Source organism: Alexandromys fortis, unplaced genomic scaffold (assembly GCF_014885135.2).
Source record: "Alexandromys fortis isolate MF-2015 unplaced genomic scaffold, M_Fortis_MF-2015_v1.1 scaffold_189, whole genome shotgun sequence".
Taxonomy (NCBI): domain Eukaryota; kingdom Metazoa; phylum Chordata; class Mammalia; order Rodentia; family Cricetidae; genus Alexandromys; species Alexandromys fortis.
The window spans coordinates 2420020-2447793 of NW_026068081.1; the positions used below are offsets into that span (position 1 = coordinate 2420020).

At 42.6% G+C, this 27774-nt stretch overlaps 2 protein-coding genes across 3 annotated transcripts; one reads left to right on the forward strand and one right to left on the reverse strand.

Annotated features, from left to right (window-relative positions):
- The first annotated feature begins 1098 nt into the window (after window positions 1–1098).
- Window positions 1099–8477, forward strand: Pgrmc1 (progesterone receptor membrane component 1). The gene is made up of 3 exons (XM_050121909.1): window positions 1099–1521; window positions 4834–4989; window positions 7204–8477. The coding sequence occupies exons 1-3, from the start codon at window positions 1197–1199 to the stop codon at window positions 7305–7307; spliced, it is 585 nt and encodes a 194-aa protein (XP_049977866.1). The 5' UTR covers window positions 1099–1196; the 3' UTR covers window positions 7308–8477.
- A 2448-nt stretch (window positions 8478–10925) lies between these two features.
- On the reverse strand, window positions 10926–27400 carry LOC126488452 (A-kinase anchor protein 17B-like). Of its 2 annotated transcripts, XM_050121941.1 has the most exons (5): window positions 25629–27397; window positions 20739–20869; window positions 17055–17289; window positions 16607–16675; window positions 10927–15227 (listed from the first exon to the last, which is right to left on the reverse strand). In XM_050121941.1, exons 1-5 carry the CDS (start codon window positions 26379–26381, stop codon window positions 13590–13592), a joined length of 2826 nt encoding a protein of 941 aa, XP_049977898.1. In that variant the 5' UTR covers window positions 26382–27397; the 3' UTR covers window positions 10927–13589. The 2 variants fall into 2 exon arrangements, with proteins under 2 accessions (XP_049977899.1, XP_049977898.1); XM_050121942.1 differs by lacking the exon at window positions 16607–16675 and having other exon boundaries at window positions 10926–15227; window positions 25629–27400.
- Between the last annotated feature and the right edge of the window lie 374 nt (window positions 27401–27774).

Here is a 27774-nt window from a genome sequence, read left to right on the forward strand (position 1 = left end):
TACAAGCAAACAAGACTCTATGGAAAAGTACTGCCCTGGCCTGCAGATGTGTGCATGGCTTGGTTTTAATTATCGTCTCCTCTTTTTCTTCTGTTACCCTTTCCCAGTAACAATATAAAGGGCAGTCAGATTAGTTCTCTAATGAGTAGGGACGACCCTTGTTCCACAGAGGCCTGCTCCTATGCATCCTGTTCGCACATCAGAGGCCTAGGTATCTAGGTACCTGGCATTTGTCAGGGGTTATGCTCAGGGTTACTATGGCTGCCCAGGGTAGCTCTGACAGACTTCAAATAGAAGAATACTGCCAAGCAATGAAACTTTGAACGTTATTCTGGTATTTTTATAAGGAAAAAAGGCTCATCAAGAGAATGCCATTTGCTGATGCCGTGTGACTAAGCACAATTGATGGCTGCAAAGGGGGGGGGGTAAAAACAAACGCAAAATCTGGCAATCTTAGTCCCAGATTTTGAAGAGTTGACAGGCCTGTGACCTTTGAATGTCAGCCCCACAGCTTTTAGGCAAGAACTGGAGGACCATCCCCAAATGGATAGTCTCAAGTGAAAACGAGAGGTGTGTAAGGTGGACAAGGAGTTGAAGGCATGATTTTTCGGACAGCTAAGACAGCTTCCTGGTCCTGAGGGTACTGCCAGGGGAGGGTTATGAGGGACTTTAAAATGAGAGAGAAATAAGAAGCAAGAAAAACGCGGCCCCATTTTAACCGACGTCATTTGCAAGAAGCGGCCTTAGAAGCCATAGAGGCAAGGCTCGTCCAGAGGGTCTGCTGGAAGCTACCCACATTACCTAGGCAACTGAGCTGTTTGGCGGTGAGCTGCACCACGCTCCGAGGGAGCCTTGAAACTGAGGCAGGGACCCAGCAGGTACAACCAAGAGGCCTGGCCTTGGAGTGGAGGGAGCAGGGGGAAGGGAGAAGCCAAGACCCGTAGGCTACTTAGGAGACCTAAGCCGTGTCCAAGCCTATCACTGCAGGGCGGGGGGAGGGGGAGGGCGGGGTGCTTAGGTGGTTGGGAAGGGCGTGGCTTGAGGCTCTGCCCCCTCGAGGCCCCGCCCCTCCGCGAGGCTTTTCTTCCGCCGCCACAGAACGCCAGACGCCACTGTTCGGCTGAAAAGGAAGAGGGAGAGAGACGGTAGTGTTCCGGAGCTCTGCCTAGCCGGGCCCAACCTTTGCTCCAGAGATCATGGCTGCCAAGGAAGCGGTGGCGACTGGCGCCGACCCGAGCGAGCTGGAGGGCGGGCTGCTGCAGGAGATCTTCACATCTCCGCTCAACCTGCTGCTGCTCGGCCTCTGCATCTTCCTGCTCTACAAGATCGTACGCGGGGACCAGCCTGGAGCCGGTGGCGACAACGACGACGACGAGCCGCCCCCGCTGCCCCGCCTGAAGCGGCGCGACTTCACCCCTGCCGAGCTGAGGCGTTTCGATGGCGTCCAGGACCCGCGCATTCTTATGGCCATCAATGGCAAGGTGTTCGACGTGACCAAAGGCCGCAAATTCTACGGGCCGGGTACGGAGACAGGGCCGTGGTGGGGGGGGGAGACAAAAGAGGGGACCCGAGCAGGGAGCGGGGCCGTGGAGAGGTGAAGGGAGGTGGGACACCCTGGAGGGAAGGCGGGTGGCTCCCCGAGAGGACCAGGGCCTCGAGGCGCTGGGGGGGAGGGGGCGTGCAGACGGCGGGAGGGGGTGTTGCCCAAGGAGGCTGACCGAAGCCGCGGGTGGGAGGGACCGCGAGGCTTGAAGGCCCGGGATGTTGGGGAAGTTTTCGAAGGTAGCGGGCTTTGGCGGGTGGTGGGGGTGGGGGTCCTGAAAAGAGGAGGAGGCTTCGGACTTGAGAAAAGGAAATGAAGGTGTCTCCAGAGAGGCCCAGACTCTTGAGAAGACGGGGAGCCGATGACGCCGGAAGAGCCTTGGTGGAATGTAAGGGTGTGGAGAGAGAGAGAGAAAGTGGAGAAGGGGATTAGTGTCAGGTAGAAGCATTGTTCCTGGCCGAGAATGGTGTGTGTGTGTGTGTGTGTGTGTACTGTGTACATGCGCGGTGAGTGTTTGGTGTGCACCGTTTGTCTGGTGGGGGGGCGCTTGGAATGTGACATGTATTTGGTATGTGTGTGCGCGCGCACGCGCGCGTGCTGTGTTGAGTGGACTGAGGTGCTGGAAGATGAACAAGCAAACCAGCTTGATGGAGAGGTGGAGAATAGTTAAGGATACATTAAGAGCAGAAGGTGGTGGGCCTTGGGAGCGTGAAGAGCTGATCAGAAACACCATATTTAGTGTATAGTGGGGCGGGGGGACTGGGAGGCAAAAAAAAATTCTTTCTTTAAATAAAAATAAATGAAACCAGGGTTGGGAGGGAGAAGTGGGAGGGTACTGAGAAACAATAGGGTAAGGCTGTGAAGCCCGATGGGTGGGGGGATGTCAGGAAGAGCCGACCAGAGGGAAAACAAGGGCTGGACGGCTGCTGAAGTGTTGCAAAGGATCCTAGAGATGAGGTTTTTCCAAACCGGATTGCCTGTCAGAATCACCTGATGCTGGTGAAAAATACAGATCCCTGACCTGACCAGCCATGGCCACACTTACATCTGGGGGGAGGGGTGCCAAAAATCTCCATTTTAATACTGTCCTGTAAGCAAAATTGGGAATCAGCCAGGTTAGAAAAGCCCTGCTTTCTAGAACATTTGAAGAGGAAGAAGACTCCAATATGGAGTCCTCTAAGCACTGGGAACTCAGGGGGTGTGTTCACATGTTCATTGGTCTGAGAAAGAGAATAGCCAGCGCTAATCCAAACCAGACATACCCACTCCTTAGTCTCCAGAGTCCAGCCAATCAAAATCACATGGGCACGAACCCTCACCCTTCATTTTTGCTTTCAGACATTTTAGAAAATGCATTTCCTGTAGGCATGTAACTGCAAAATAATATGAACACTACATCCTATTTGTCACTACAGTAGTACCTTATCACTAAACAATCATGTAAATACCTGTAATTATTGAGCCAAACCATAAAGTAGTCAGAACAAACGCATGGGGCATGGGCCTGTGGTTGTAGTTTGCCAAGTCATCACCAGGAGCCTCGGCTCTCTCAGAGAGCACAGCTGGGAGTCAAGCAGCCTCCATCCTAAAGCAGGTAGGTTGGAGTTTGCAGAGTCATCGTGAGGAACTTCGATGTGTGCACAGGAATAACGACAACTAGGAGTCCACCTGCATTCTCCATTCTAGAATGTCACCGACCAGCTCCGTGACCTGGTACAATGCATTGTCTCAGGGCCTGTTTTCCCTAGGGGGGAAAAAGGCAAGCACAACCTAGCGAGGGGTTTCCCAGTCCCTGCTCTCCATTATTGACAGGGTTCAGGAAGAGTGATGAGCTGTATCATAGTGGAAATAAAAATTATTCATATGAGTGCCCGGTACTATGGGCACAGCACTGTTGTAGGTGCTAGCAAGCACCACACATTTCTGTCCACCAAGCATCTACTTAATGTGCTTTGTGGTGAACAAAATGTATCCTTCAAAGACTTTTAATATTTATTTGCCTTAGATCTTGGTTAAGTGTGCATTACAAGTTCAGGGACCATAATTCCTAAAATGGTGGAGTCCAAACCAAAATAATTTGTTTTCAAGCACTAGGTGCTACTATTTCCATTAACAGTACACATTTGCGACACACATGGGAAGTTAATTTTTTTAACCTTCTCTAGTGGCAGCATGTAATGGTGACTAAAACCAGCCCATGTTTTAGAATCGCAATTGCATTTACAAGTTGTCCATAAGGGCTTGAGGTGTATCTCAGCAGTAGAGTGCTTGCCTCGAATATGCAAAGCCCTAATCCATCCTACCCAAAAAATAGATCATAAAATTTATCTAATATGTAAGAAAAACATTGGGTCAGTTAAGGGTTCAGATGACCACACTGTAATGAAATACAATTAATTCTCCTACTTGGTATAAAGATTTTGCTGTCAGAGATACCTAGTATCCAGCCTACTTTTGGGGAAAAAAAAAGGCATTGTTTAAAGTAGACTGAATTCTTTTCCTTTGCTTGTGCAATATTTAAATGAGTCTAAACAACCACTTTAGGTAAATACAAAATGATCCACTGCTTTCAGACAAAAGCTTGGTATGATGTTATACATAAGAGCATTTGGGATTATTTGGAGACACTGATGGCAGCCTTTTTTTTTTCAATAAAAATTTTAGTGTTTTCACAATCTTGTATATACTTAAAAACAATACCAAAACTGGTCTCCTTTGTTTTTAGTTCTTATTTTTGACAGTGAAGCTTATATAACATGTGGATAGATTTTTGAACCACTGATATTTGTAAAACTATTTCTCCTGCAGATTCCTCAGGGTTTGAGTCTTGCAATCAAAGGTCATTTAAAATATATCAGAATACATTGACAAGGAAATGTGTTCTTTACACTGTAGTGGTTAAGAAACTTTCTCTTGGTTCAAACCCCTAGAATAGAGCCAACCTGTAGCTTCAGAGTCCTCAAGCTGAATTCTGACTCATTGATTGTATGCTCATTCCAAGGCCACCCTCAAAAGAATCCCTTGTTTTCATATTAGCTACATGCAGGTCATAGGAGATTTCAAATGCTACACATTTTTATTTAATTTTCCTTATGGAGTGACAGTAAATCTTTCAGTGTCCCTTATATAATGATCAAAGTATCATTATACATGGAGCTTAAGAATGGAATTTGAAAATTCAAAGGAAGCATTCAATGCAAAGAACAATAATGCCATCTTCTGTATTTGAGCCACCCAGAAATGTATTATCTTGTAAAGAATCTATCTTTGGTTTTGTTTTGTTTTTAAAGAGGGACCATATGGGGTCTTTGCCGGAAGAGATGCATCCAGGGGCCTTGCCACCTTTTGCCTGGATAAAGAAGCACTGAAGGATGAGTATGATGACCTTTCTGACCTCACTGCTTCCCAGCAGGAGACCCTGAGTGACTGGGAATCTCAGTTCACTTGTAAGCATTTATTTATATTGTGCCTGGATCAAATTTCTACCAGTAATGCAGATTCATGATCAAACAATAGTTATTACTAAGCATCCTGACTTGAGTGCATTTTGATAGGCTCCTAAATTTTTGGATTGATCAAGTTTGTGGCATGGAGTAATGGTGGCAGTGCTGAGTCATTTGCTATGATGACATACCAATTTTTGGCCTGTCCTCTACAGAAGCTTGGGCTTCTAATTTTGATGTGTAAGTTTTTGTCTGAAGGTATTAAGATTCCATACAGAGTGTGTAGGGGAAAGGACAATGGCCCGCTTGCCTCCAGGAAGAGAGGTTTTCACAAGCTCTCTCTTGTAGCCCTTAACTGTTTAAAGGCAGCCCACAGCTCTGTGTAAGAATGGGAGACTTGTATTCTTCCAAACAGCTTCTCATTGAATCTAATTTAGCCTAAGTGTAAATTAGGCCTCATCTGTAAATGCTGTTTATAATCTACCCAGCAACAATGGTGCCTGCATTGTTGTTAAAGAAAAAGGAAGCATTTGTTTCGGGCTTAATGCTGTGTATGGGAGGGGGGTAAAGTCTAAAGAATTAAGGTGGAAATAAAGGGTTAAATTCAAATCATGAGAATGTAGGGATTTGCTTCAGTCAAACCTAAACTCCAAGGGTTAAATGATCACTATAAGATTACTTCACTGCCACAGATTTGAACTATACTAATCTTTGTCAGATTTTATGGAATGTGTGTGAAGACCATGACAGCCGCTGTTGGAGGAAGAGGATTTTCCATGGAGGGGAAGCTTTTTATTTACTTAGCTCCACCATCAGTTAACTAGTCCATGCTCTTTTAGCCCTGTCCGAGCATATTTTTCAGAATAAGCTGAGAGAGTTCTTGGTTAATAATTAGCCAGAGGTGACACTGCCTTTTGAGTTTGGATCTCAAACAGACCTAGTATAGCCTTCAAGGCAGGACGCAAATCTTTGGACTTTGAAAACAACCCAGCTGCCTAACATCATCACTAACATTTGCAGCTCAGGTGCCTTTGTCATCATGAAACTAATGAGTTATAATTTAGAATCCGCAAAGCTCTGTGTTCTAGAGCCATCTAGCATCAGTGGGAAACGGGTGATATTTTTCTTTTGCCCACCACCCCTTTCACTTAGCACTAACCCCCCTGTTGTGACACCTCAGCTACAATCAACGTCACTGTGGATTCCCCTTAAGCAGGTTTCCCGGTGCCGCCACCACCAACCCCCTTATGCTGCCTTCGAAGAGGGAAGTTTGAGTTGTTCCCAATGGCACAGAAGCAGCTTTAGTTACCTGTTTAGGCTGGTTGCTTACTCCTTTCATCCCTCCCCGTTTCAGAAAGGAAATTTGCCTTAACCCTGGATTCACTTGGTTATAATGGAGCTTGCTGATTCTGACTTCACACCTAACTCCCAGGCATTTGGTTCATAAGCTGTCTAATAGATGTTTGCAAGGATTTTTTTAAACCTTTCTCATACTCTTCCCTTTAATTTCTAAAGATCTTACTTCTTGCCCTGGTTCCTTCCCATCTGCCTCTGCATACCAGCCTCCTGGTCACCCTGTTCAACTGCTCGTACTGAAATCCGCCCTTCATATCTTGGTGATAACATTGCCAGAGTACTATTTTGCTGTGTCATTCATTTTCTTATAAACTTTTAGTACCTTTGCCACGAATAGGTGAAGTTCAGGTTTCTCGGGCTGGCTTTTCAGGTCTTTCGTAATAGCCCACATGCTGATCAGCCAGACTTAGCTCCTCCTATTTCCAAATGCCAGTTCTACTCCTGACAACATGTTTTTACTGGCTTTCCAGATATGCTCAGTCTTGCCTGTGTACCTTTGAATGTGTTTGCATTTTTCGGGAAATAACTCTCACTCATAGTCCATCCATCCATTTTCCAAATCATATCTTTCTTCCATGAAGTGTTCTACAGCCCCCAATCCATAGTGAGGTCTTACTATCCACACTCCCTACAGAGTGCTCAGTTCACTGGCATTGCTTGTTACTTTATAGTTCTCTGATTTGAACAAAAGTCTTAATTGCATTTTTTGGCAAGGAGTATATATAATGCTTTTATATCCTTCAAGAAATCTAACACGTTGCTGAGTGTATTGTTTGGACCTCTCATTTAAAATTAAATGTAGTGGGTTTTTTTTGTGAAGCATGAGAATGGTCATTTATTTTTTCTTCTCTGCCCCTCCAGTCAAATATCATCATGTGGGCAAATTGCTGAAGGAAGGGGAAGAGCCTACTGTGTACTCAGATGATGAAGAACCGAAAGATGAGAATGCTTGGAAGAATGACTGAAGCATTCGCTGGAAGCATATCTATTTTTGTATCTTGCAAAATCATTTGTAACATTCCAGTCTGTCTTTAAAACATGGTGATTTCAATATTTAGAAAAGTTTTGAACTCGCTGTAAATTTTTTTTAATTACCATCACTAGTGAGACTGACAAAATTGTCTTAGAATGCATGGTGTTTGTGTCACACATCCAGAAAGTGAGCTGCGGTGCTGTCATGCAAATGTTAATGCTGGTTTTCTTCTAGCAGTAGTTAGAACAAGCGGAAATGCAATTTGATTCTTCTGAGAGAGAGCAAAGACGGGTGTTTTCACAAATTGGTCACAGTGGTAAGTGTATTGGGAATGAAGAAGGATCAACTTCTAGTCACCGTTCTCTGAAAACAAGCCTATCTTATTCAATTGACTTAACTGCATGATTTCTGTTTCATCTACCTCTAAAGCAAATCTGCAGTGTTCCAAAGGCTATGGTATTGATTTAAGAGAGAAGTTCAGAAACAAAATGAAAATTCGATGTTGGGCTTAGTTGGCACAAATACATGTCCTGTGTTTCTGTCCTCATGCGGACACTCTCAACATAAACAGTAACTCTCTCTCACATAGTAATTGACAGTCGGGGCTAAAGCAGCACCTGACATTCAAAGTAGAACTTTGGAAAAAAAAAACCCTAAACACATGAAGATCATAGGTCTGGCTTCCCAGTCTTGTTGCTTGCAGCAGGCAATGGTTATGTGGTTGTTTGACCAAATGTGAAATTTGAGTGGAACATAGAGGGCAGGAACAGGTGTGTGCTTTTCACAAAGCCTTCAGCGTCATCTCTGAAGAATGAGAAAACACTACACATGGCATTAGCTGAGTGATTAGTAAAGGAAAATACATTCCTAAGGTAACAGTTAAATCCTTGTTGTTACAAAATCTTAGTCACTTTGAAAGTAGTAGTCAAGTGTCTAGGTCTTGGATAATACTCTTTGGTTAATACGAAACCTAGCTTAAGTAGACTCTACAGTTGTATAAATTTGTAAAAGTATTATATGAACAACTAGTGAGGGTTCAGACTCTTATAATTGTAGTTAAATAGTCAGTGTATTTTCTTGTGAGCTGTGTTTAATGGTTTTACCTCAAATCAGAAACAAAATGAAGTGTTTGGGTCAGTTAATAAAAAGGTTTTACCCAGTATAGTGTGGCTTGCTTGTTTTAATATTTTTAACCCTAAGCTGGGGGGGGGTAGTGCTAGGCAGTGGCTGTCTTCTGGGCATGACATGGCTGTTGCACCCAAGAATTCTCAGCATCTGTGGTTACCTACTCACCAGCCAAAATTCAAGCACCAACTGAAGAGGAGCTCATAATCCTACCCCATCTGAGGGGTTCATAACCCCACCCCATCTGAAGGGTTCATAATCCCACCCCATCTGAGGGGTTCATAATCCCACCCCATCTGAGGAGCTCATAATCCCACCCCATCTGAGAGGCTATTGTAGTTGACAACAAATAAGGTGGGAAGAGTCAATTTTCTTTGGAGGTGTGGCCACTAATAGAGTATTCATTCTCCAGCGCCTGGTACTCACACACGTACAGGCAGCACTAATTTAGATGTAGTAGAGTATTTGTTTAAAGACTAAGGGACATGTTTGGGAGGGTCCAGGAGAGCTGAAGTTCAGATATGGTCATAACACATTGTAATCATGTGTAAAATTCTCAAGAAGATAAATTTTAATAGCTACAGCAGATATAGTCATTTGACTTTAGCTTAAAATTGAGTTTAACTTTTGGGTGTTAGACTTCTATGTGTACTAAGAGCCGTGTAATTCCAGCACCAGGAAACTGAGGCAGGAAGACTGAACAGTATTGAGACTTGTCAAATTCTGCCTCTGGGTCAGCATTCTAAACTGAAGTTAAAAACAATGTTATTAAGAACTATTACTACGGAAGGCACTGGGGTTACCAAGTGTTAAGGAAGTTTGGGGGTTTGTGGCAGGAGTATTTGGCTTTTATTTTCCTAGATATTTTTGTTATTTGAGAATTCCATACATGCCCTGCGCTTTGATAATATCCACACACAGCCCCACTTTACCCCTAACCCTCCCAGACTCACTCTGATCCCTTCCCTACAATATGGCCTCTTTTTTCATAAACAAGTTCAATTTATGCTGCCCATAGGAGAGAAGCTATTAACTAGCCTGTCGTCAGCCTGCCTGGGGACATGGGTTACCTGTTTATTATTCGGAACAAGCATCCATACAGTCCTTAATGTTTTAGAAAGAGCTTATGAAACCCAGCAAGGAACATTAACAGCCCTAAAGTGCCCAGAGTTAAAGGTACAGTCTATATCTTCATTATCTAATACTTTGAAGCAGTTTGCTATTTTGTACAAATACAGTTAACTCTTGAATGATCAAAGACAAATTATGGGCCTAAGCTTCTTGGACTAAACTCCCCATTCCACATCCATTTATTTTTGGACATTCATAAATTTTAAGTTTCACACACAACTGAGGGAATGAGATAAAATTAAATTCCATAGAGTCAGTTTTGCTACCATTTAACAGCTGTGATAAAACATACTGTGCCAAACATGGTGGCACACGCCTATATAAACCCAGCACTTGGGAGGCTGAAGCAGAAGGATCAGAAGTTCAAAACCAGCCTGGGCTACAAGTGAGACCCTGTCTTGAAAAGATGTATTGTGTGTTTATCTTAAAACAGGACATCTATACTAACCACACCCACCATCACCACTAAGGTTCTGGGGTCATCACTTAGGAGGCAGAAAGAAGATAAGAGTCAGAGGACATAGAAGAATACTGTGACATGCTACCTTCTGGACAGGACATGGCTAGCACTCTCCCATGCACTCAAGCAGCTGTGGTTACCTGGCCAAGGTCAAGACAGTCAAAATCCCAGTATAGATGGTATATATATGATCTCCAGGCCCCACCCTATACTGAGGATCTCTTAGCAGTGGCCAGTTGCTTGGGGAGGGGAATCATTCTTTGAGGGTATGGCCTCTGGTAACTTTCCCATGCTCCAGTGGATGGCCCATGCACATATGCACAGCACTAATTAGACGTAGTGGGTTATCTAAATAAATAAATAAATAAAGCATTAAATTGGCAGGGAGTATATTAGGGAAGAAAACTAGGGGAGATGGAAGAGAAAAGTGGGGGGTTCACATTAGAACATAGTTCATTGTATAACTGTATGACATTTTCAAAACTAAGCCTAGATGTACCTAGAGGAGGGTAATTTCGAGTCTAAGTATGGCTTAAGTTCATTCAAAATGAAAAACAAACTGGCTTTTAGTTCTAGCAACTCTGGCAGAGCCAGCTCTTATCAAAAAGGAGTAGAATAGCCGGGCGATGGTGGCGCACGCCTTTAATCCCAGCACTAGGGAGGCAGAGGCAGGCAGATCTCTGTGAGTTCGAGACCAGCTTGGTCTACAGAGCTAGTGCCAGGACAGGCTCCAAAGCTTCAGAGAAACCCTGTCTCGAAAAACCAAAAAAAAAAAAAAAAAAAAAGGAGTAGAATAAAAATATTGGAATGGTTTGCAAATGTTAGGGTGAGTATCGATCTAGGCAGCCCAATGATCAGTCAATAGTCACCATTGTCACTCTTGACGATTTTATTTTTGAATACATTAAAATGAAATATGCATCATTTCTCTAACAATGCAAATAAGCAAAAAGAGCGACATTAGTGCAACACATCACACCAAAGATAGAAAGTTCCCCCCAAAGTCGAATCAATCACCATTGATTTTAAAATCAACACGTTAAACAGTTCTCCAACAAAAGCACATGGATTTGGTTGTGTTTTCAAATTACCTAGGTTACATGGCTTTCTACCTGAGAAATTCATACAAATGAACAGAGTACATTTATAGACTTTCCCTTACCAGATAAGCAGCACATACAAGGAAAGCCTATGAAACCCCCTATTTAACTCAAAAAACTCAGGCCCCTGTTTGAAAAGACAAAAAAAAAAAAAAAAGATACAAGAAAATACTTTTCACAACTTAAATAACAAGAAGTAGTCGTAACAGTTTGTTCCATTACATTCTTTCCTAAGTCACCGAGTGACAAGCACAAAGTAAGCTATTACGTTTCTTGTAAGGCCTATACCAAAACGGGGTTGACACAAATCTACAATGCATTCCCACAGACAGATACAGAACTCCGGGGGGGGGGGGGGGGGGACGGCAAAAGCGGCATTTTTACTTGTAGGCCCCAGGAGAGCATTCAACAAAGAAATCAAACAGGAGAAGAGGGCCACATCAAAATGACTTAGCGCCACACCTAGGACAGGACAAACTGCACATGCTGCTCAGCTCTGCAATCTGATTCTTATCTTTGCTACCGAGCAAAGATGCCTAAAATCTCTCAAGAAAATATAGCAAACGAGAGAAGAAATTGAGTGGGTTTTGTTTGAAAACGGTCAGCTGTTTTCTAATACAAACCCATAAATACAATGGAATAAAATGTGTTGGGGGGGGTTGGCCGATTTTTCTTGGAGGAGAATAATATGTTGCCAGAAAACTGTCTGACAAAATTTAAGTTGTTGGTAATTTCGAAGGCTACTTTGGGCAACAGTACTTTGACCACGAATAATCATGAATAGCCATTGCTAGTCCTCAAAAACAAAACGAAACAACAACAACAACAAAAAAAAAAGGCACTCTCAACCCGTGAGCAATCTTTTGGACTGGACAAGTCAACCTAGCTTTAACAGTAAAACCAAGCATTGGCTTGCAAGTGAGACTAAACATGAGAGACGGCACACTATTCACCTGGTTTTATGTTAGTAACACACGGGGATCTGTGACATTCCTTTCTCAGCTTTTAGGCGCCTGAACAGATCTCTCTTCAAATAGGAATACACAGCTCGATCAATCAAACAACCTGCGGCTTTTACTTCAGGCAAATCATACAATTTTGTAACCATTTCAGACACCGTGTTGCTCAAGAGGCAGTGGATGGGCACACAATGTGAGACACTTCAGTAACCCCATCCACTGGTACTCTACCCGCCTCCGCTAGCAGATGCCTTCCTGCTGAATGTCCACTTGAGACTGAAATGAATTGCTGCCCTTCACTGGTTCTGTGGATTCCAAACAACTATTCTAATTCACTGTGCAATTGCCAGGTCAGGTAGAGCTTTGTTGGGAAAATGAAGGTCCTGAACCAATGTAAGGCAGAAAGAGTTGGCCAGGCTGTCTACAGAACACGCACTGCACTAAGGGGAATCTACAAATATCTCAATTTAAAAACGTATTTAAGAATTCCAAAATGAGTCGGCAAAAAAGATCAATTGGTTATTTCACATGGTTTACAAACTCTTCCACAGCTAGAAAACTATGGACTTCTCTTTTAATTCTTCCTAACTCCATGGCATTGTTAAGGGCAGAGGAGGCACTTGCTACTGTTTTTATAAAAGTCAGTTTGGGGGATGGATATTCAGTGACTTTTTACAAACTGATGTCACCCAACCCTGAGTGAAAGGATTACATAGCCTGAAATAGAATACTGTCACAATTTTTCTTCCCAAGTGCCATTATTGATGCTCCAGGATTTTTTGATATTTCCTTTTGCAAATCCCCCTGATTTTATAAATTCAATCCTGGTGCTTTGCTTTTGTATGGAAAGCTATGGGGTTCATAAAACAAACAAGAAAAATTCTCACAGTCCCATCTATTTAACCACCAAAGGGCAATCAGCCCCTTTTAGATTCTTCTTCTTCGAGAGCTGTGAATATATTCATTTCCTTCTGGTGGGTATCCACGAAACTCTAAAGCCATGAAATCTATTATAGGGTCTAGCCTCGGGATCTCTCCTTTATCTAGAACTAGTGTGAAGTAAAATTCAGGAACGTTTGTTACCATACATACTGCTTCTGACCAAATCTAGAACACACGAAAGGACGCCTCTTTGTCCACCACTGTCCTCTTTGAAGACAGATGATGCATGCCATTCTGACAGCAAAAGAGCCTTCTTAATGCTAGTCAGATCCTTTCCTGGCACCAAATTAAAGCTTCAAATAAAATCTGTCCTTGGATCATGAAGTTTTGCAATGGCATTGCTTCACCGAGCTTCAGAACCTACAGGTTCCCCATTCCCAAAGCTTGCGGCATTTCGATTCCCACTTGAAACTTTGGCAAGAGGAACAAGTATGTGCACTTGACCCTCTTCTAGTTCTTGTTCTGTGGTTGCTAACAACATAGCTCTATTTGGTCTGAAGTTTTTGTTTGTGTCAGTTGTTTCTTGTAAATAAGGGTGTTCCTGATCAGAGTGGCCATCAAAACATTTTCAAATACAAAGAGCCAGAGTAGCTGTCTCCTAAGTAGCCTCTGTACTCAATGTGGTCCTGGTTGTCGTCATGACCGACATAATAATGACCAGCATCAAGCGTGTAATCTTCAGGACTGCCATATCTTTTAAACCTTCTTACAGCCTGGTTATATTCTGACTTCCAAGAGTTCTGCCTTTTTCTGGAGAAGTATCCCAAATAGAAAGCTCTAGCACGCTTTGGTGGCATTAATGGCATATAAAGGGGTCTGTATTTCACATTCTGGCCAAACATACTGCCAGTAACTCTCCTCCTCTTTCTTGAGATGCTCTCTAATTCATCACTGGAACTGGATTCGTGGTAGTAGCCTTCATCAAACACAGGGCTGGGGTCAATTTTTTCTCTAGTTTTGCCTGTGTTCTTGTCAACTCGAATGGAATCCCATGCACCCTCAAGCCACGAATATCGCAGTTCATACTTGGACCTTTTACCTGGTGCCCTGACTCTGTGCCTAAAGCGCTTTTCCTCACTGTCGGGTTTCCACTCTGAATTCAAGGCCTGCTGACTTGACCTAGTTTTCTGCCGGCAAGTCATGATTTTGTCAGTGTCGAGAGGCCTTCGTTCAGGGGAGCTATCATAGCCAGCCATGGATCTTTCTTCCTCCTCTTCGTTCACGCTAAGGGTTTCAGTGAAGCACTCAGAATCACTACTGATTTCCTCCAAGAAGTCTGCCAATGACAAACCTTCGTCTGCTGACCTTAATGACGAAGAAACGGGACTTTTTCTTGTGTAGTGAGAATCTTTGACTCTGTGGTTGTGAATCTTTTCCACAGGATAGCTTTCTCCATCGTTTGGGGACAGGTGATCTTCAGTTTCACTTGCTATGTCATTGCAATGGTTTTTTAATTTCTTAGAAAATTCTTTGGCATAATTGGTCTTCCCTGTGTTTTCTGGCTTGGTCTCGAGATCCTTCATATGCTCCTTTGGCCAGCCCTCGTCTTGATCCCGGTCTTTCGCTTCCAGGCTCTCCTCTTCACTCACACTGGTCCAGTGGTACCTATGCTTTCTCAGACTGACCTGAAATCCATCCCCCTTAGCATAGACATCTCTCTGCCACTGACATGTACTTGTTAGGTGACTCGCTTCGAGGCAGAATCGGGCATATTCTGGAGTCTGATAATAGTTTAATAGATAGTCAATAAATTCATCTGTTTCATAGATCTTCGGTTTCCTGCCAAGGTTTATCACAACTTGTCGAGAAGAATATGACTCATTAGAACTTCCGTAGTCATAGTCTTCTTTTTCAAGGGACTGGTCTGGATTTGCTGTACTCTGCAAGGAATTCTGGTCAGAGACCAAACTGTAATCGTACTCATCAGGTAACACTTTTCTAGCTTCCTCTTTTCTGGTTGAGTCTCTTACTTGTTTCACTCCAGGGCTCTGGGAAGATTTCTGTAACCGGGCTTTAGTTCTTTTCTTGGCTTTTTGTTGTTGTTTATTGTCAGACTTAGGAACTTGATAACTTGGCATTTCTTCCTGCAGAGTGCTTAACTCTTCTTCCTCTGGAGGTTTCAATGCAGTCCCTGGGGCGTGCTGCACTTCAGGCTTTGGAACATCAACCTCCTGAGGGTTACACTGCGTGGATCCCTTTAAAGAAAAAAAGATTTAATGATCTCTCATGAAAACCCAAAGAGGACCAGCAAGATGGCTCAGCAGGTAAAGGTGCCTGTTGCTAAGGCTGACACTTGAGTTCCAACCCAGGAACCCACATGTGAGAGGGGAGAGAACTCTCTGGTGTTGTCCTCTGACCTCCATACACACACACTGTGGCATGCTGCCCCTCCCCAGTCACACACAAAATAAGGAAATAAACATAAACAAAACACAAAGAGATTGAAATCTTCCAAAAACTGAGCTGGTGTTGCCCTGAAGAAACCCAGAGTAGGTCCAAATTAGGAACACTATTGTACTGAGGAGACAGTAGTACATTAAATGTCTTGATCTAATATGAAATGTTTTTACTAAACCTGTGACCATTCTTATGACATGGCATTTAAAGTACCTTCCTCTTTTTATTTGTTCAAAAATTGACAAGTCTACTGTTTTAGGTTTTAAAATAGGTGCTAGAGAAACAAAGAGGAATAAGGAACGCTCTGTTGCCCTCACAGAAAACCCTAGCACAGGAAACGACACATGGGTGAAACATGTCCAACAAGGTCAACTGAACTAATGAAAGTCTCTCTGTTTTGTATTGCAATCTTTTGCCCATGGATTGTAAGTTGAGGATGTCTCAGAGTTGAGCCACCCAGCCTGCCTCACAAAGATGGAAGATGGGGGACCAGAGACACAGCTCAGTGGTGTAACACTTGCACCTTACAAAGAAAAGAAGAGCCAAACACCAAGTAGACAATATAGCTGTGCCCACCGATTTGCCTGTGGTCAAGTCCGATGATATCTGTTCCGCAGAGCTGAGAAGTAGGGGAACAAAGATGCCTGCAACCCCATCCCCAGGAAGGTTTGCTGCATGGTCCCCCTGATGTCTGTCACACATCAGGGCCCAGCGCCCCACTATCAATTTGTAACCAGTGTAAGTATTAACAGGTTCCAGAATTAGGTTCCATGCCCATTTAAAGAGGTGGATTCTACAGAAAGAGTCCCACTTGGACATCATTAAGGTAAACTAAAATCCAATCTAGCTGGGCCTGCTATCAATAATCCAAGCGCGAGATTACTTTTTACTGATCCTGCTTTCACCAAGTCAAGCTATCTATAATAACAAGGCAGAAATCAACATGGCAAATACGACATGAAGTTCACTCGAAAGCACAGGAGCAGCTGTCATCCTTCCGATTTAAAAGCACTGCATGTGGACTGCTACATGGATAGTTCCAAAACATCACTGGCTTCCAGTCCAAGATATCTGTGATTCTGGCTAGCCCTGCGAGCCCATAAAGGGAGAGAAAGATCTTAGAGAGGCGGAAATCTGTGAAGAAGATAACTAACCTGTGAGTTAAAAAATTCCTTACCAGATAGTTCAGGACAAGGCTAATATGAGCCTGACAAGGCTCAAGCTTCTTCTCCCTTTTCATCCAAACCTGTTACAGATGGATGGACGGATAAAGTTAATAGAAGCCCACGGATCTAACGCCCACGCCACACCCACCCTTTGCTTCCCCTGGCATCGCCCCGTCAGATCCACTAGGAACTTGGAAAAGAAGATGAAGTAGCTTAAGTGTTCGGAATACCATCCTGAAGTTGAGAAACACGAAGTGAGGGCAGAGCTAAGACAGGACTCGTTGAGAGACTGGTTTTGGAAGTCCGTGGTTGAGCTTATGTGAGAGTCATTGATTTCAAGGAAACCCCTATGAATGCCACAAGTCTGCCACACAGTTCATTTTAGTGGGACAGTACTTAAAGTCAAAGAAAGACCAGTACCTATCAACACTGAAGAGAAGAATTGGGAAACAGCCTTACCGCAATTTTCTTCAGGAGTACGCGGAGCAAACGAAGGGCCTCAACCCGCCGCTGAGCCAGCAAGTACTTCCTCTCTTCCCACTCCTCCGAAGAGTCCAGCTCCTGACGAGTCTCAGCCTTGGCTTTCACCTTCTCCTTCCTTGGCCTGTGTCTGTCTCTTTCCTTCAGAGATCGCCTCCTGTCCCTGGCCTTCTTTCTCTTCTCTTGGGCTTTCCTTACTTCATCTTTTCTTTTTCTGGATGACAATTAAAATTCATCATTTGAGCAATAATTATTAGCCACTGGGTCTCACTTCCATCCCCGCCCCCCACCAAGAAGAACTAATCATTTAGGCTTCCAGAAACCTATGACTGGTAACCTCAGAACCAAGAATTGACAGTTCATGGTAAAATGATACCAGCCAGAGGCTGGGGAGATAGCTCAATCAGTAATGTATATACAAGAACATTGTATATACAAGAACCTGAGTTAGCACAGTGGGTACACCTTTAATCCCAGAGCTGGGGAGTTTACAGACAAGTAGGTCCCTTGGATGCACTGACCAGATAGTCTAACATATTTGGCAAGTTACAAGTCAGCAAAAATCCTTTCTCAAAGAAACAGGTGGACAGCATCAGAGGAATGACACCTGAGGTCCTCTAGCCTATACACACATGCACACACACAAGCACACACACATACACACACATGCATGTACATGTTGCACACATGCTTCTGTACAAGCACATATATACAAAAGAAATAAAACACTTGCCCCCTAAAATCCACAAGACATCAAGGGAAAAATACAATAATTTTGGCAAAATACAAATGTATAAAAGATATCTTTTGGATAGGGAAGGAAGGAAGTGGGGAGGGAGGCAGGCAGAGAGGGAGGGAAAGAGGGAGGAAGGAAAGTAAAGGAAAAAGAGCTTTGGCACTTTTATGTGATGCCATGAAGGATAACAGGCAAAAAAAATAATGAACAGCAGGTTCTATTCTGGAGGCAGAAAAGGGGGATATGGTCCGAAACCACAAAACTAGGACAGCAGAAAAGCTCGGAAAAACAGTGTATGAAACCATTTCGCCCAGTTCCCTGGAATGGGAGGGGAACCTGGAGTCTCAAATACAGTAAGCCCTTGATGTAGGAGGATCTTCTATCTATCTGTTGCTTTCATTGGTTAATTAATAAAGAAAAATGCTTGGCCTGATAAGTCAGAACATAGGTAAGCGGGAAAGACAGAACAGAATGCTGGGAGAAAGAAAGCAGAGTTGGGCAGACACATGATTCCCCTTCCCAAGACCAAAGCTGGTTAGACTCATCCCAGTAAGCCACAGTCAAGTGGCAACACAGATTTATTAGAAATGGGTTAATCAAGATGTGAGAGTTAGCCAGTAAGAGGCTAGAACTAATGGGCCAGGCAGTGTTTAAATGAATACAATTTGTGCAGTGTTATTTCAGGTGTAAACTAGCCAGGGAGCCGCCCTTATGCAACAAGCCCTGATAAAACAGGCATGGTAGTCACAACCACAAGAGAAGGTGACAGTTCTCATGAGCCTTAAGTCCAGGTGGAGGATTGAGTGTGACAGGGATTCCTCCTGACAGCTCCTACCTTGGAAGGCTATAGCCAGGTGTCATCGTGAGTGGAGGCCTACCATTTGCGATTAATATGCCATGCTGAGAGGTTCACGCAGGACAAGGCTCAGACTGGGAAGAACATAGTCGTGGGTGGGCCCTACCCTTTGTAGCAATGCAAAAAGGGAAAACCCCTGAAGTGAATGTAGATCCAATTAACAACTGGCCTTGACAGATTTGGATTCAACCCGTTTGTACAGTATAAAGGTAGGAGACTTCAGCTTTGATATAAGAGCACCCAGAAAGAAGCTACTCCAATAGGTCACCATTATTTATTCATTCATTTAGTGTGTATGGATGGATGTTTTGGCGGCATGCTATGTGTGTGCCTGGTGCCCCTGAAGGCCAGAAGAGGATGTCATTGTCCCTGGGACTGGAGTTACAGACAGTTAGGAGCTAATGCATGGGTCCTAGGAATTAAACCCAGAACATCTAGAACAGCAGCCAGTGCTCTGAACCACTGAGCCATCTCTCCAGTCTCCTCATTTTAAAGTTAACTTTTTGCCATTTTTACTCTAATATTTTACATATATATTTCTTCTCAAAGAAAAGAGAGCCTATAGAAGAAAAGCTCTTCCAGGCATGTATCCAAAGGAGTTAACATACAGAATATATGAAGAACTTTAAAAATTAACCATCAAAAATCAAATCATCCAGTTAACACGTTAACAAATGAATGCATAGACAATTCCCAAAAGGAGGATAAATGGAAAACAGATATATGAAACAACATCTAATAGCCATCATCATGCAAATCAAAACCACACTAAGAAGGGGATAAAGAGATAGCTCAGCAGATAAGAGCACTGGCTGCTCTAGCAACAGACCCAGGTTCAGTTCCCCACACCCATGTGGCAGCTCACAAGGGTCTGTAACTGTAGCTCAAGAGGTCCTGACGTCCTTCTTGGCCTCCACGGGTACTATGCACACACATAGTATATATACATACATGTAGTCAAACACACACACATAAAAAAGTTAAATGCATCTTAAAACTACACTAAGATGCTATTTCATCTCTGTCAGAATGGTGTTATACAGAAAACAAATAACAGATGCTAGAGAGGATACAGGAACTAAAGGAACCCTAAAATTAAAGTGAGACTCTTGTGAAACTGTGAGAAGAAACCAAGAGCAATTACCCACATCAGGATTTAGCCAAAGAACAAAGGATTTTTTATCTAAAGGGGATCTGTGGCCTGGAATTTGAGAAAGAATAAGTATCTTGAAGCGACTGAAGCTCTGGCCAAATTCCCTGGATGTGACCATCAAAAACATGAGAGACATGTAGAATGGTGTCCTTGATATTTTTAAAAATAATATGACTGACATAAAACAGAAGGGGCCAGAAGCTTAAGAAATGGGTTATCAGAGCCCCATAAACCTGGTATCTGTCTTTCCTTAGCAGAGTTTGGCAATGGTCTAGCTAGGCAAATATTCAGCTAGTCTTGAGCTCTAAGATGGGTAACTAATGCTAAGATTGAAGAAAGAAAACGGAAGTGCCTCAAATTCACAGTAAGAATTCTGGTCAACGAGAAACATGGTTCCAACAAATTCATTATTCTGGGTTACTTTGATTCTTGATCATTTTAGAGAAAGAAAGCTTTCCAAGAACTGTGTTTTTTTTTTATTTTAAATTGGTAGGTTAGATAATACTGGTAAAGTAATAAAATTTCTAACTCAATAAGTTTAGGATTGTCACTACAAACTTTCAGATCCTGACTATAGCCCACAAGTCCACAGGCGGGATGCTTGCCTAGAAAAGTGCAAGGCCCTAGGTTCAAACCCCAACACTGAAGTTCCCCATTCTCTCTTAAAATCTCTTTCCCCCAACTTCTTAATCTAGCTAGTCTCCCTCATTACTTGTTCTTGCTTCCAGGAATGCCTTTCTGGTTTCTTGTTTTCATCTACTCTATCACCTGCACTTTCTAAGACTGTGATGGAGTTTTCCACTTGGGCCAAAGTCTGCCCTCACCTCCATGCTATCTAACGAATCTATTCGCCCAAATGAATTAATCCAAAAACTCCAAAGGAAAAACCTCTTCATTGTTAAAAACCAATCTACTTACCTTTCAGCTACTTCCTCTTCTCTCTTCTTTTCTTTTTTCCTCTCTTCCTCAAGCTCTTGCAATTTTAGCCTTTCCTGATTTCTCCTCTGGATAGCTCCTTCACTGAAATGCTGGGTTGTATCAAGCATAACCTGCTCCAAAAACAGATGAAAGATTTCTTAGAAAGTCTTGCCACTGGACTGGATGGATCCCAGACGAGAGAGAGGAAGCTAAGATGGCACACAGCAATTAAAAACCAAAGAATTCAATATGCCATTTGAAGCCCAGCCACGGTGTACAACTGCTCACGGGCCAAGATCTGAAGAGTAGTATTTGGAGGCACTGGGATGTTCTTTGGCAAACCTTTGAAAGAGTATATCAAATTACAATCATAATTTTATTCGATTAAACTTAACTCTATAGCAATATTTTTTGGTTACTTTCTAATTTAATGTCTGACAATGTCATACACAGTTGTACTGTATTGTGAACGTTGTCACCTCCTTGCCCTCTCTTATTACCCTCCCACTTCAACAAATACCACCTCCTTCCCAACTAGCCCCCTCCTACTTTCCTGTCTTAAAATTTTTTAGGTAGCAACTTACTTCACATATGACCACGGGCAGTGTCACAGGGCAGTCTAGGGACAGGTCAGAAATCTATTACCTATAGTAAACCCAAAACACCAACTGAATCGATTTGTTGTGGTTGATTTTAAGTCAGTAGAAATAAAAATGAGCATGGCAAGGAATGGGGTAGGCAGGAAAGACAGAAGAAAACTAACCTAATGAGATCAGATTATCAACCTATATTTCATAGCTTGAAATATAATGAGTGGGATACATAGATGTGCTTACAGACTAGCACAGAAGCAGATGCTGTGTTAGCTCATCAATATATAGGAGGCCTCTAGTTTGATGTCCACCACGAATAATAAAAAAAAAAAAAAGAGAAGGAGAGCTAGTCATTGAAACGCACACAAGGGGACTGGAGATGTAGCCCAGTGATAGAGTACTTGCTTCGCCTTAGCAAAATCCTGGGTTGTATGCCCACTACTGCAAAAAATAAATAAGTAAATATACATGAAAACAATATATTCATAGCCATGGTTCCTCCTAACACAAGTGACTACACACGCACACACAAATAACATACACACAGGCACTAGAAACTGAAAGTGCAAATTCATGCCAAAGACTGGTTTCAAGAAGAATCTAGCTGCGTCTTTTCCACTGCTGGATTAGGACTTCAGGGTGATAATCGATGGGCCTCCTACGGATAGCTATTCGGGTCAGCATGGGCTCATGCCTGTGCTACTGGTGCAATCCGGCTAGTATACAACCAACCTGGAAGCGCAGAGTTCTTGTTTGAGTGCCCCAGCTGGTCCAGGGACTGAGTTTATTGCTTCCATGGGAAGTATGGATCAGGCCACAGTCCTTGCTCCCAGCGGATGGTTCACGATAAACCCGTTGGAAACCTGCTGAATGCCTAAAAGACGCTGTACTTCTGCCTAGGCCAAGTGCTGCCAGGCTTCTGCTGCAGCTCTGAACAGCTGGATGTTGCCACAGCTAATTTTTCCAGAACCAATTTCTAGTTTATCTGGTCCACTGACACTTATTATTGTTTCTCTGATATGGGAAGTGGAAATGCCCATGAGATGGTTGTGAATACAAGACTGGAACCCATAGCGCAAGAACGTGACAAAGTCCATTAGTATCGGGCATCCCTTCAAAGAGGCCTTTTAGGAGGCAATCCACTGTTGCCTACCTCAACCCAGAAAAGAACTTTGAGATTGAAGAAACAACTAAACGACTAGATTTACCAACTCAAAGATGAACATTTCTTCCAGGTTTCTAAAAATAAAATCATGAATGGCCGTGAATGAAAAATGACCTTATTTCTTCATGCACTGCTTCCTAGTATTTCGCTGTTGATAAACTATGTAGGCTCATCTTGCTAGTATTTTAAAAGGCAAGCATTTTCCTCTAGCTGCGAATTAAACAATAGGATGTAGTTACTCTACTGGGCTTCAGTTGCTCGGTCTAACGCATCCTACTACAGTATGAAAATCTCATTTCAAATTAAGAAGCTTTTAATGCAGTAAGTTGATTAAAATGAATCACTAGAAATACAGTAAGTGCATTATAATGAAAAAAAAGATGATGTTTATAAAAAGCGAGTCAATAATTTGAGACAAGAACCAAAATTATAACGGTGAAATACCAGGATGGATGTACTTGTATAGCATACGCTGCGAAACCAAGGGAGCTGGGAAAGTAAATACATCAACAGGCGCTTGATAATTCACTCTAAGCCTAAGAAGGAAAACCAAGACTGGAAGTTTTGCTATCTTGTGCATTGGTACATAACTACAGGCAAGAGGACTTTTGTGGATTTTGTTTTAGTGATTTCCCTTGCGAGGGCAGTTCACTGTACTGTCTCCGTGTCTGGGTGGTGCGTCCTCAATTCCAAGTGGCCTAGATTCCCTGTCTATCAGAGGGTTTTGTTTGTTTGCCAAAGGCAGGTGTCTTTCTGTTCTGCAGATCTTGTTTTGTGTTTTGTAATACATCTTTCTCCTTTTCAAAACGGTAGATATTCTTTTCCTTCAATACCGCTCTTCTCTTTGGTTCTTTCTAGTCTGAAAAGATGGTCCGTTTTTCCCATTAAGAGTAGCCTGCAATTGTACATTTAAGAGAATACGTCTATACTGTTCTGTTCTATCACAGTATGAATCGTGACTAAGTGTGGGCCTGCACTGCACTCTGTGGGTCTGTAGGATTTAAGTGAGCACACAGGCCAGGTGTGGTAAAGCGTGCCTCAAAGCCCCGCATTCAGGAGACTGCAGCAGGAGGGCTGCAAGCTTGAAGCTAGACTTGAGCTGCACCAGTGTGAGTTTCAGGCCTGCTTGTCCCAAAACAAATTAAAGAAATGCATAAGTGAAAACAGCCATCCATTTATGTGTGCCAGTTTATTAACGCAAATTAGTTCTTTCTCCCCTTGAAATATTAATAACCAGTTAAACCCTGAAACAATTAGAGAGTTATTTTAATATGATTATATGTTCCAGCATCCCTAAACTATCCTAGTTGTATATTCCCAATATAATTTAATACTAGACTAGATAGTTTTCTGCAGCTTGAGATATAAAGTTGAGCTATAAAATACCTTGTGTTTTTGCTCCTACTAACTATTAACATTTAGCCAATTGGGTTCTTTGGCTATACAAATAGGCAGAAATCCTGGGATATTTAGGAGCCACATCAGATAGTTCCTTATATTCTAGTTCATTTCAGCAACAGATGGAAGGGTAGACAGTGAAGTATATAGAAGATAATTTTAAAAATACCACATAATAAATCATTTCTAAGGTGCACAAATAAAATATAATTATTGATGAAAGTAAGCATTTATAAGATCTGTAGAAGAACATTACAACTCAGAGAATAAGAATGAAGTCATGGAGAAATCTTGGTGCATTTATATACATAATATATACATAAACACAATATAAACTTTGACTATGGATATATATATGTGTGTGCATGTTTGGTTTTGTATCTACATATTTTAAATACAAAAGAAGTGGAAAAAGCAATAAACTACATTATCATAAGTTCACACACCAAAAAGTTTAGCAATGCACCCATATTTCTCCACGGAACCTAGGGCTTGTGAATGCTAGGTAAGCATCCAGCAGCCCATTCCCATCCCCAGCACCAGCTACTGTTTTCTTGGAGACTTGAGTCTCACAGACTCCAAGCTGCCTTTGAATTTCTGATCCTCTATTTCCATATCATAAGTGCTGAGATAAAAGCCACAGGCTTCCATATCTAGCTGAAAATAAAGTGTTTAGTGCTATAAATCCCTTATCTAAAAGAAGGCTCAGTTATTAGTAGCTTTGTGTGACAAATTGAAAAGTCAACCCAGAATGGATAAAGCAGCTTTCTGTTTGTTCCTAACGATGTTGTCGTTTAGTGTGTGACACTTTTGTTATTTTATGTGCGTGACTATTTTGCTTGTTCTATTTCTGTGCACCACCTATATTCCTGGTAATCACAGAGGCCAGAAGAGAGCTTCAAATCCCCTGGAACTATATTACAGATGCTTGTGAACCACCATGTGGGTCCTGGGGACCAAACCTGGGTCCTAGATCCTCTGCAAGAGCATCCAGTGCTTTTAATTATGGGGAGGCAGTTCTCCAGCTCCAGCTTTTATGATATTTTTGGCACCTTATATTTTGCTAAATACTCATTGCTTTCTAAAAAAATAGTATATTATTTAGGTGTTAGCTAATTGTGCATATTTTTAAAGCTTTTATATCGTGCTTATATATTATAAAAAATTATAGCAGTTCCATTTTGATAGGTCAAAATGTTTCCAGGCCTTGAAATAAATCTTGATGAATGAAAATAAAATAGGAAGATGACCAAAGCAATTCCAGACAGCAATGAAGTGACATGCCTAGACACACAGGCTGGTTTTCAAAGCAAAGCACACAGACCTTCAGGAGTTTGAGTCAATGGAAGGAGGGAGAGAACTGCTCTCCTTGCGCTTTCAGACTTCAGGACTCCCTCTCACAGCAAATGGTCAAGTACAATACTCATATGCAACAGTTCCGAGGGAGGCACAACCAATCTTTTACTGCCCTCCCAGAGCTTGGGCAGAGACCCAGGTGATAAGAACCATCACTGTAAAACCCCAGCAGGTGAGCTACCTGCTTTCACAAGTTGGGTCTTCACATTAAGACTGGTTTTCTTCCTAAACAGACATGTATAAATGAGAGCATGCATCTGTGCAGCAATGATTGTTCAGACCCTAGTGGAATCTAAAGACATGTAACTTAGATGCTTCTTCCCAGCTCAGGCTCAGGATCACTTGAACAATGGAAACTGAGGTCTGGATCCTTCTTACCTTAATGTTGCATGCCAGAGCCTTGCCGTCGTCTCCTTTAAGCATAAGCTTCATGCCTCGAAGGGATTCCATGGCTTTTATAAAGTCAGTTGACTCCTGGTACTGGATAAAGGCCTCAAATGTTTGCAAGCCAAAGTTAAAACCCCCAAAGCTCCCACCTGTCATGACTTCTCTATAGGGGTCGAGCATGGGGATATCCACATTCTTAATCTTCCCAAAACTCTCAAAGACTACACGAAGGATCTCTTCACAGGGCTTCTCTCCACTGGAACCCTTAGGTGCGAACCACTTACAGGGCAAGCCTTCAAAATAGATGGAATCTGGACTCTTAGCATGGTCTTGTTCTTCAGCTCCTGCAGTCACCGAGGCCTCTTTCTCTTTGGGGAAGTGTTCCCACTCTCCCTGGGCATCTGTAGCCACTACTTTCAAGTCCGTTTTCAAACCATTTAGCTTGATGATCTTCCCATGTAACTTGGCTTTCAGGATCTGAACCAAACTTCGTGTTTCAGCCTCACCCTCAAATCGGATGAAGTCTTTTGTACTCTTGGAGAGTCGCACTGTGGTGAACTGGTCGGGGCAAATCAAACTTTTCAGTTGGTCAAGAACTTCCCAGTTAGAGAAGGGCCTCACGGATTCTATACATTCTGGGAGCAATACGTTGATCATTAATTTTGCTATAGGCTTGAGGTAGAGGTGCTGAGCAGCACAGAGCTCTGTTGCCTCAGAGTTATCATAAACCACTGTGACTGTCATGGTGTCCTCACACCACCTTAGAGGGCAAAAGAGAGAAATTTAATATAGATGGAGCGAAACAGATTTGGACTGTGAAACGGTGTTAGTATTCTTAGAGACAACTGACAGAGGAAAACAGACTATGAGCAGAATTGAAATAGTATCTTATAGCCCTTGAATCTACTAAGCCATTACAGTAGGGCTAGAGGATGGAAGGTTAACCAAAACAGGCAATAGCATGCCTATAGGGCAGCAACAAACAAGCTGAATTCGAGATGCAAAACATGATGCCAATCCAAGTGTGGTGGCTCACAACTGCAACCCCAGTACTCAGCAAACAGAGGCACCACCTTGACCTAGATAATTCCAGATCAGCCCGAACTACAGAATGAGACCCTGTCTTTAACTACCTACCCCCTTCCCCCAACAACGGCAACAACAAAAGCCATGATGTCCTTACATTAGCATCAAATCCTGGAAATTCTTAGGTAGCAATCTAACAAAAATATGCATAAGATCTTACAAAAGAAACTACAAAAGTCGGATGAAAAAGAACTAAGAACTAAGAATGTCCAGTAAGCCAGTAAGAAGGCTCAATGTGCCAGTTCTTTCTAACTAGATCTATAGGGCAATGGTGGCACACACTGGAGAGGCAGAGGCAGGTGGATAACTGTGAGTTCAAGGCCAGCCTGGTCTACAGAGTTAGTTTCACAGCCAGGCTCCAAAGCTACAGAGAAACCCTGTCTCAGAAAAACAAACAACAGCAACAACAACAAAACAACATGGGTGTCCAACTAGATCTGTATATTAAACATAATCCCAATAGAAAGCTCAACAAGTTATTTTCTGGATTAAATATGAATTCTAAGGCCAGCACATGGTAGTGTGCTAATGCTAGCACTTAGAGGCAAAGGCAGACAGATCTCTGTGAGTTCAATGACAGCCTGGCTCACACAAAGAGTTCTAGGCCAGCTAGAGCTGCATAACGAGACCCTACCTCAAAAATTTCAATAAATTTCTAAAGCTTATATGGAAGTACAAGAACCTAAAATAACTAACTCAGTATTGAAGGATAGTAGGGCAATGCCCTACTATAACTGACTTCAAAAGTTATATAATGCCGGGTGGTGGTGACGCACACCTTTAATCCCAGCACTAGGGAGGCAGAGGCAGGCGGATCTCTGTGAGTTCAAGGCCATCCTGAGCTAGTCCAGGACAGGAACCAAAAGCTACAGAGAAACTCTGTCTCGAAAATAAAAAAAAAAAAAAAATAAAAGTTATATAATGCCACAGCCATTAGGATAAAATGGCACTCAAAGGAAAGATAAATATATTTAGAGAACAGGACAGAAAACTCAGAAATAAATTGACAAGGTCTATGGATGTAGGAAGAACTAATCTTTTCAATGAATAG

What these genes read in the sequence shown, in the direction of transcription:
- Pgrmc1 (XM_050121909.1), top strand. Translation starts at nt 1,197, where the DNA reads ATGGCTGCCAAGGAAGCGGTGGCGACTGGCGCCGACCCGAGCGAGCTG. An exon ending in CCGCAAATTCTACGGGCCGG is followed by an intron (nt 1,522 to 4,833) that starts GTACGGAGACAG and finishes TTGTTTTTAAAG; the next exon opens with AGGGACCATATGGGGTCTTT. An exon ending in CTGGGAATCTCAGTTCACTT is followed by an intron (nt 4,990 to 7,203) that starts GTAAGCATTTAT and finishes CTGCCCCTCCAG; the next exon opens with TCAAATATCATCATGTGGGC.
- LOC126488452 (XM_050121941.1), bottom strand. Translation starts at nt 26,381, where the DNA reads ATGACAGTCACAGTGGTTTATGATAACTCTGAGGCAACAGAGCTCTGT. An exon ending in GAAGAGGAAGTAGCTGAAAG is followed by an intron (nt 17,290 to 20,738) that starts GTAAGTAGATTG and finishes ATTGTCATCCAG; the next exon opens with AAAAAGAAAAGATGAAGTAA. An exon ending in TACTCCTGAAGAAAATTGCG is followed by an intron (nt 16,676 to 17,054) that starts GTAAGGCTGTTT and finishes CATCTGTAACAG; the next exon opens with GTTTGGATGAAAAGGGAGAA.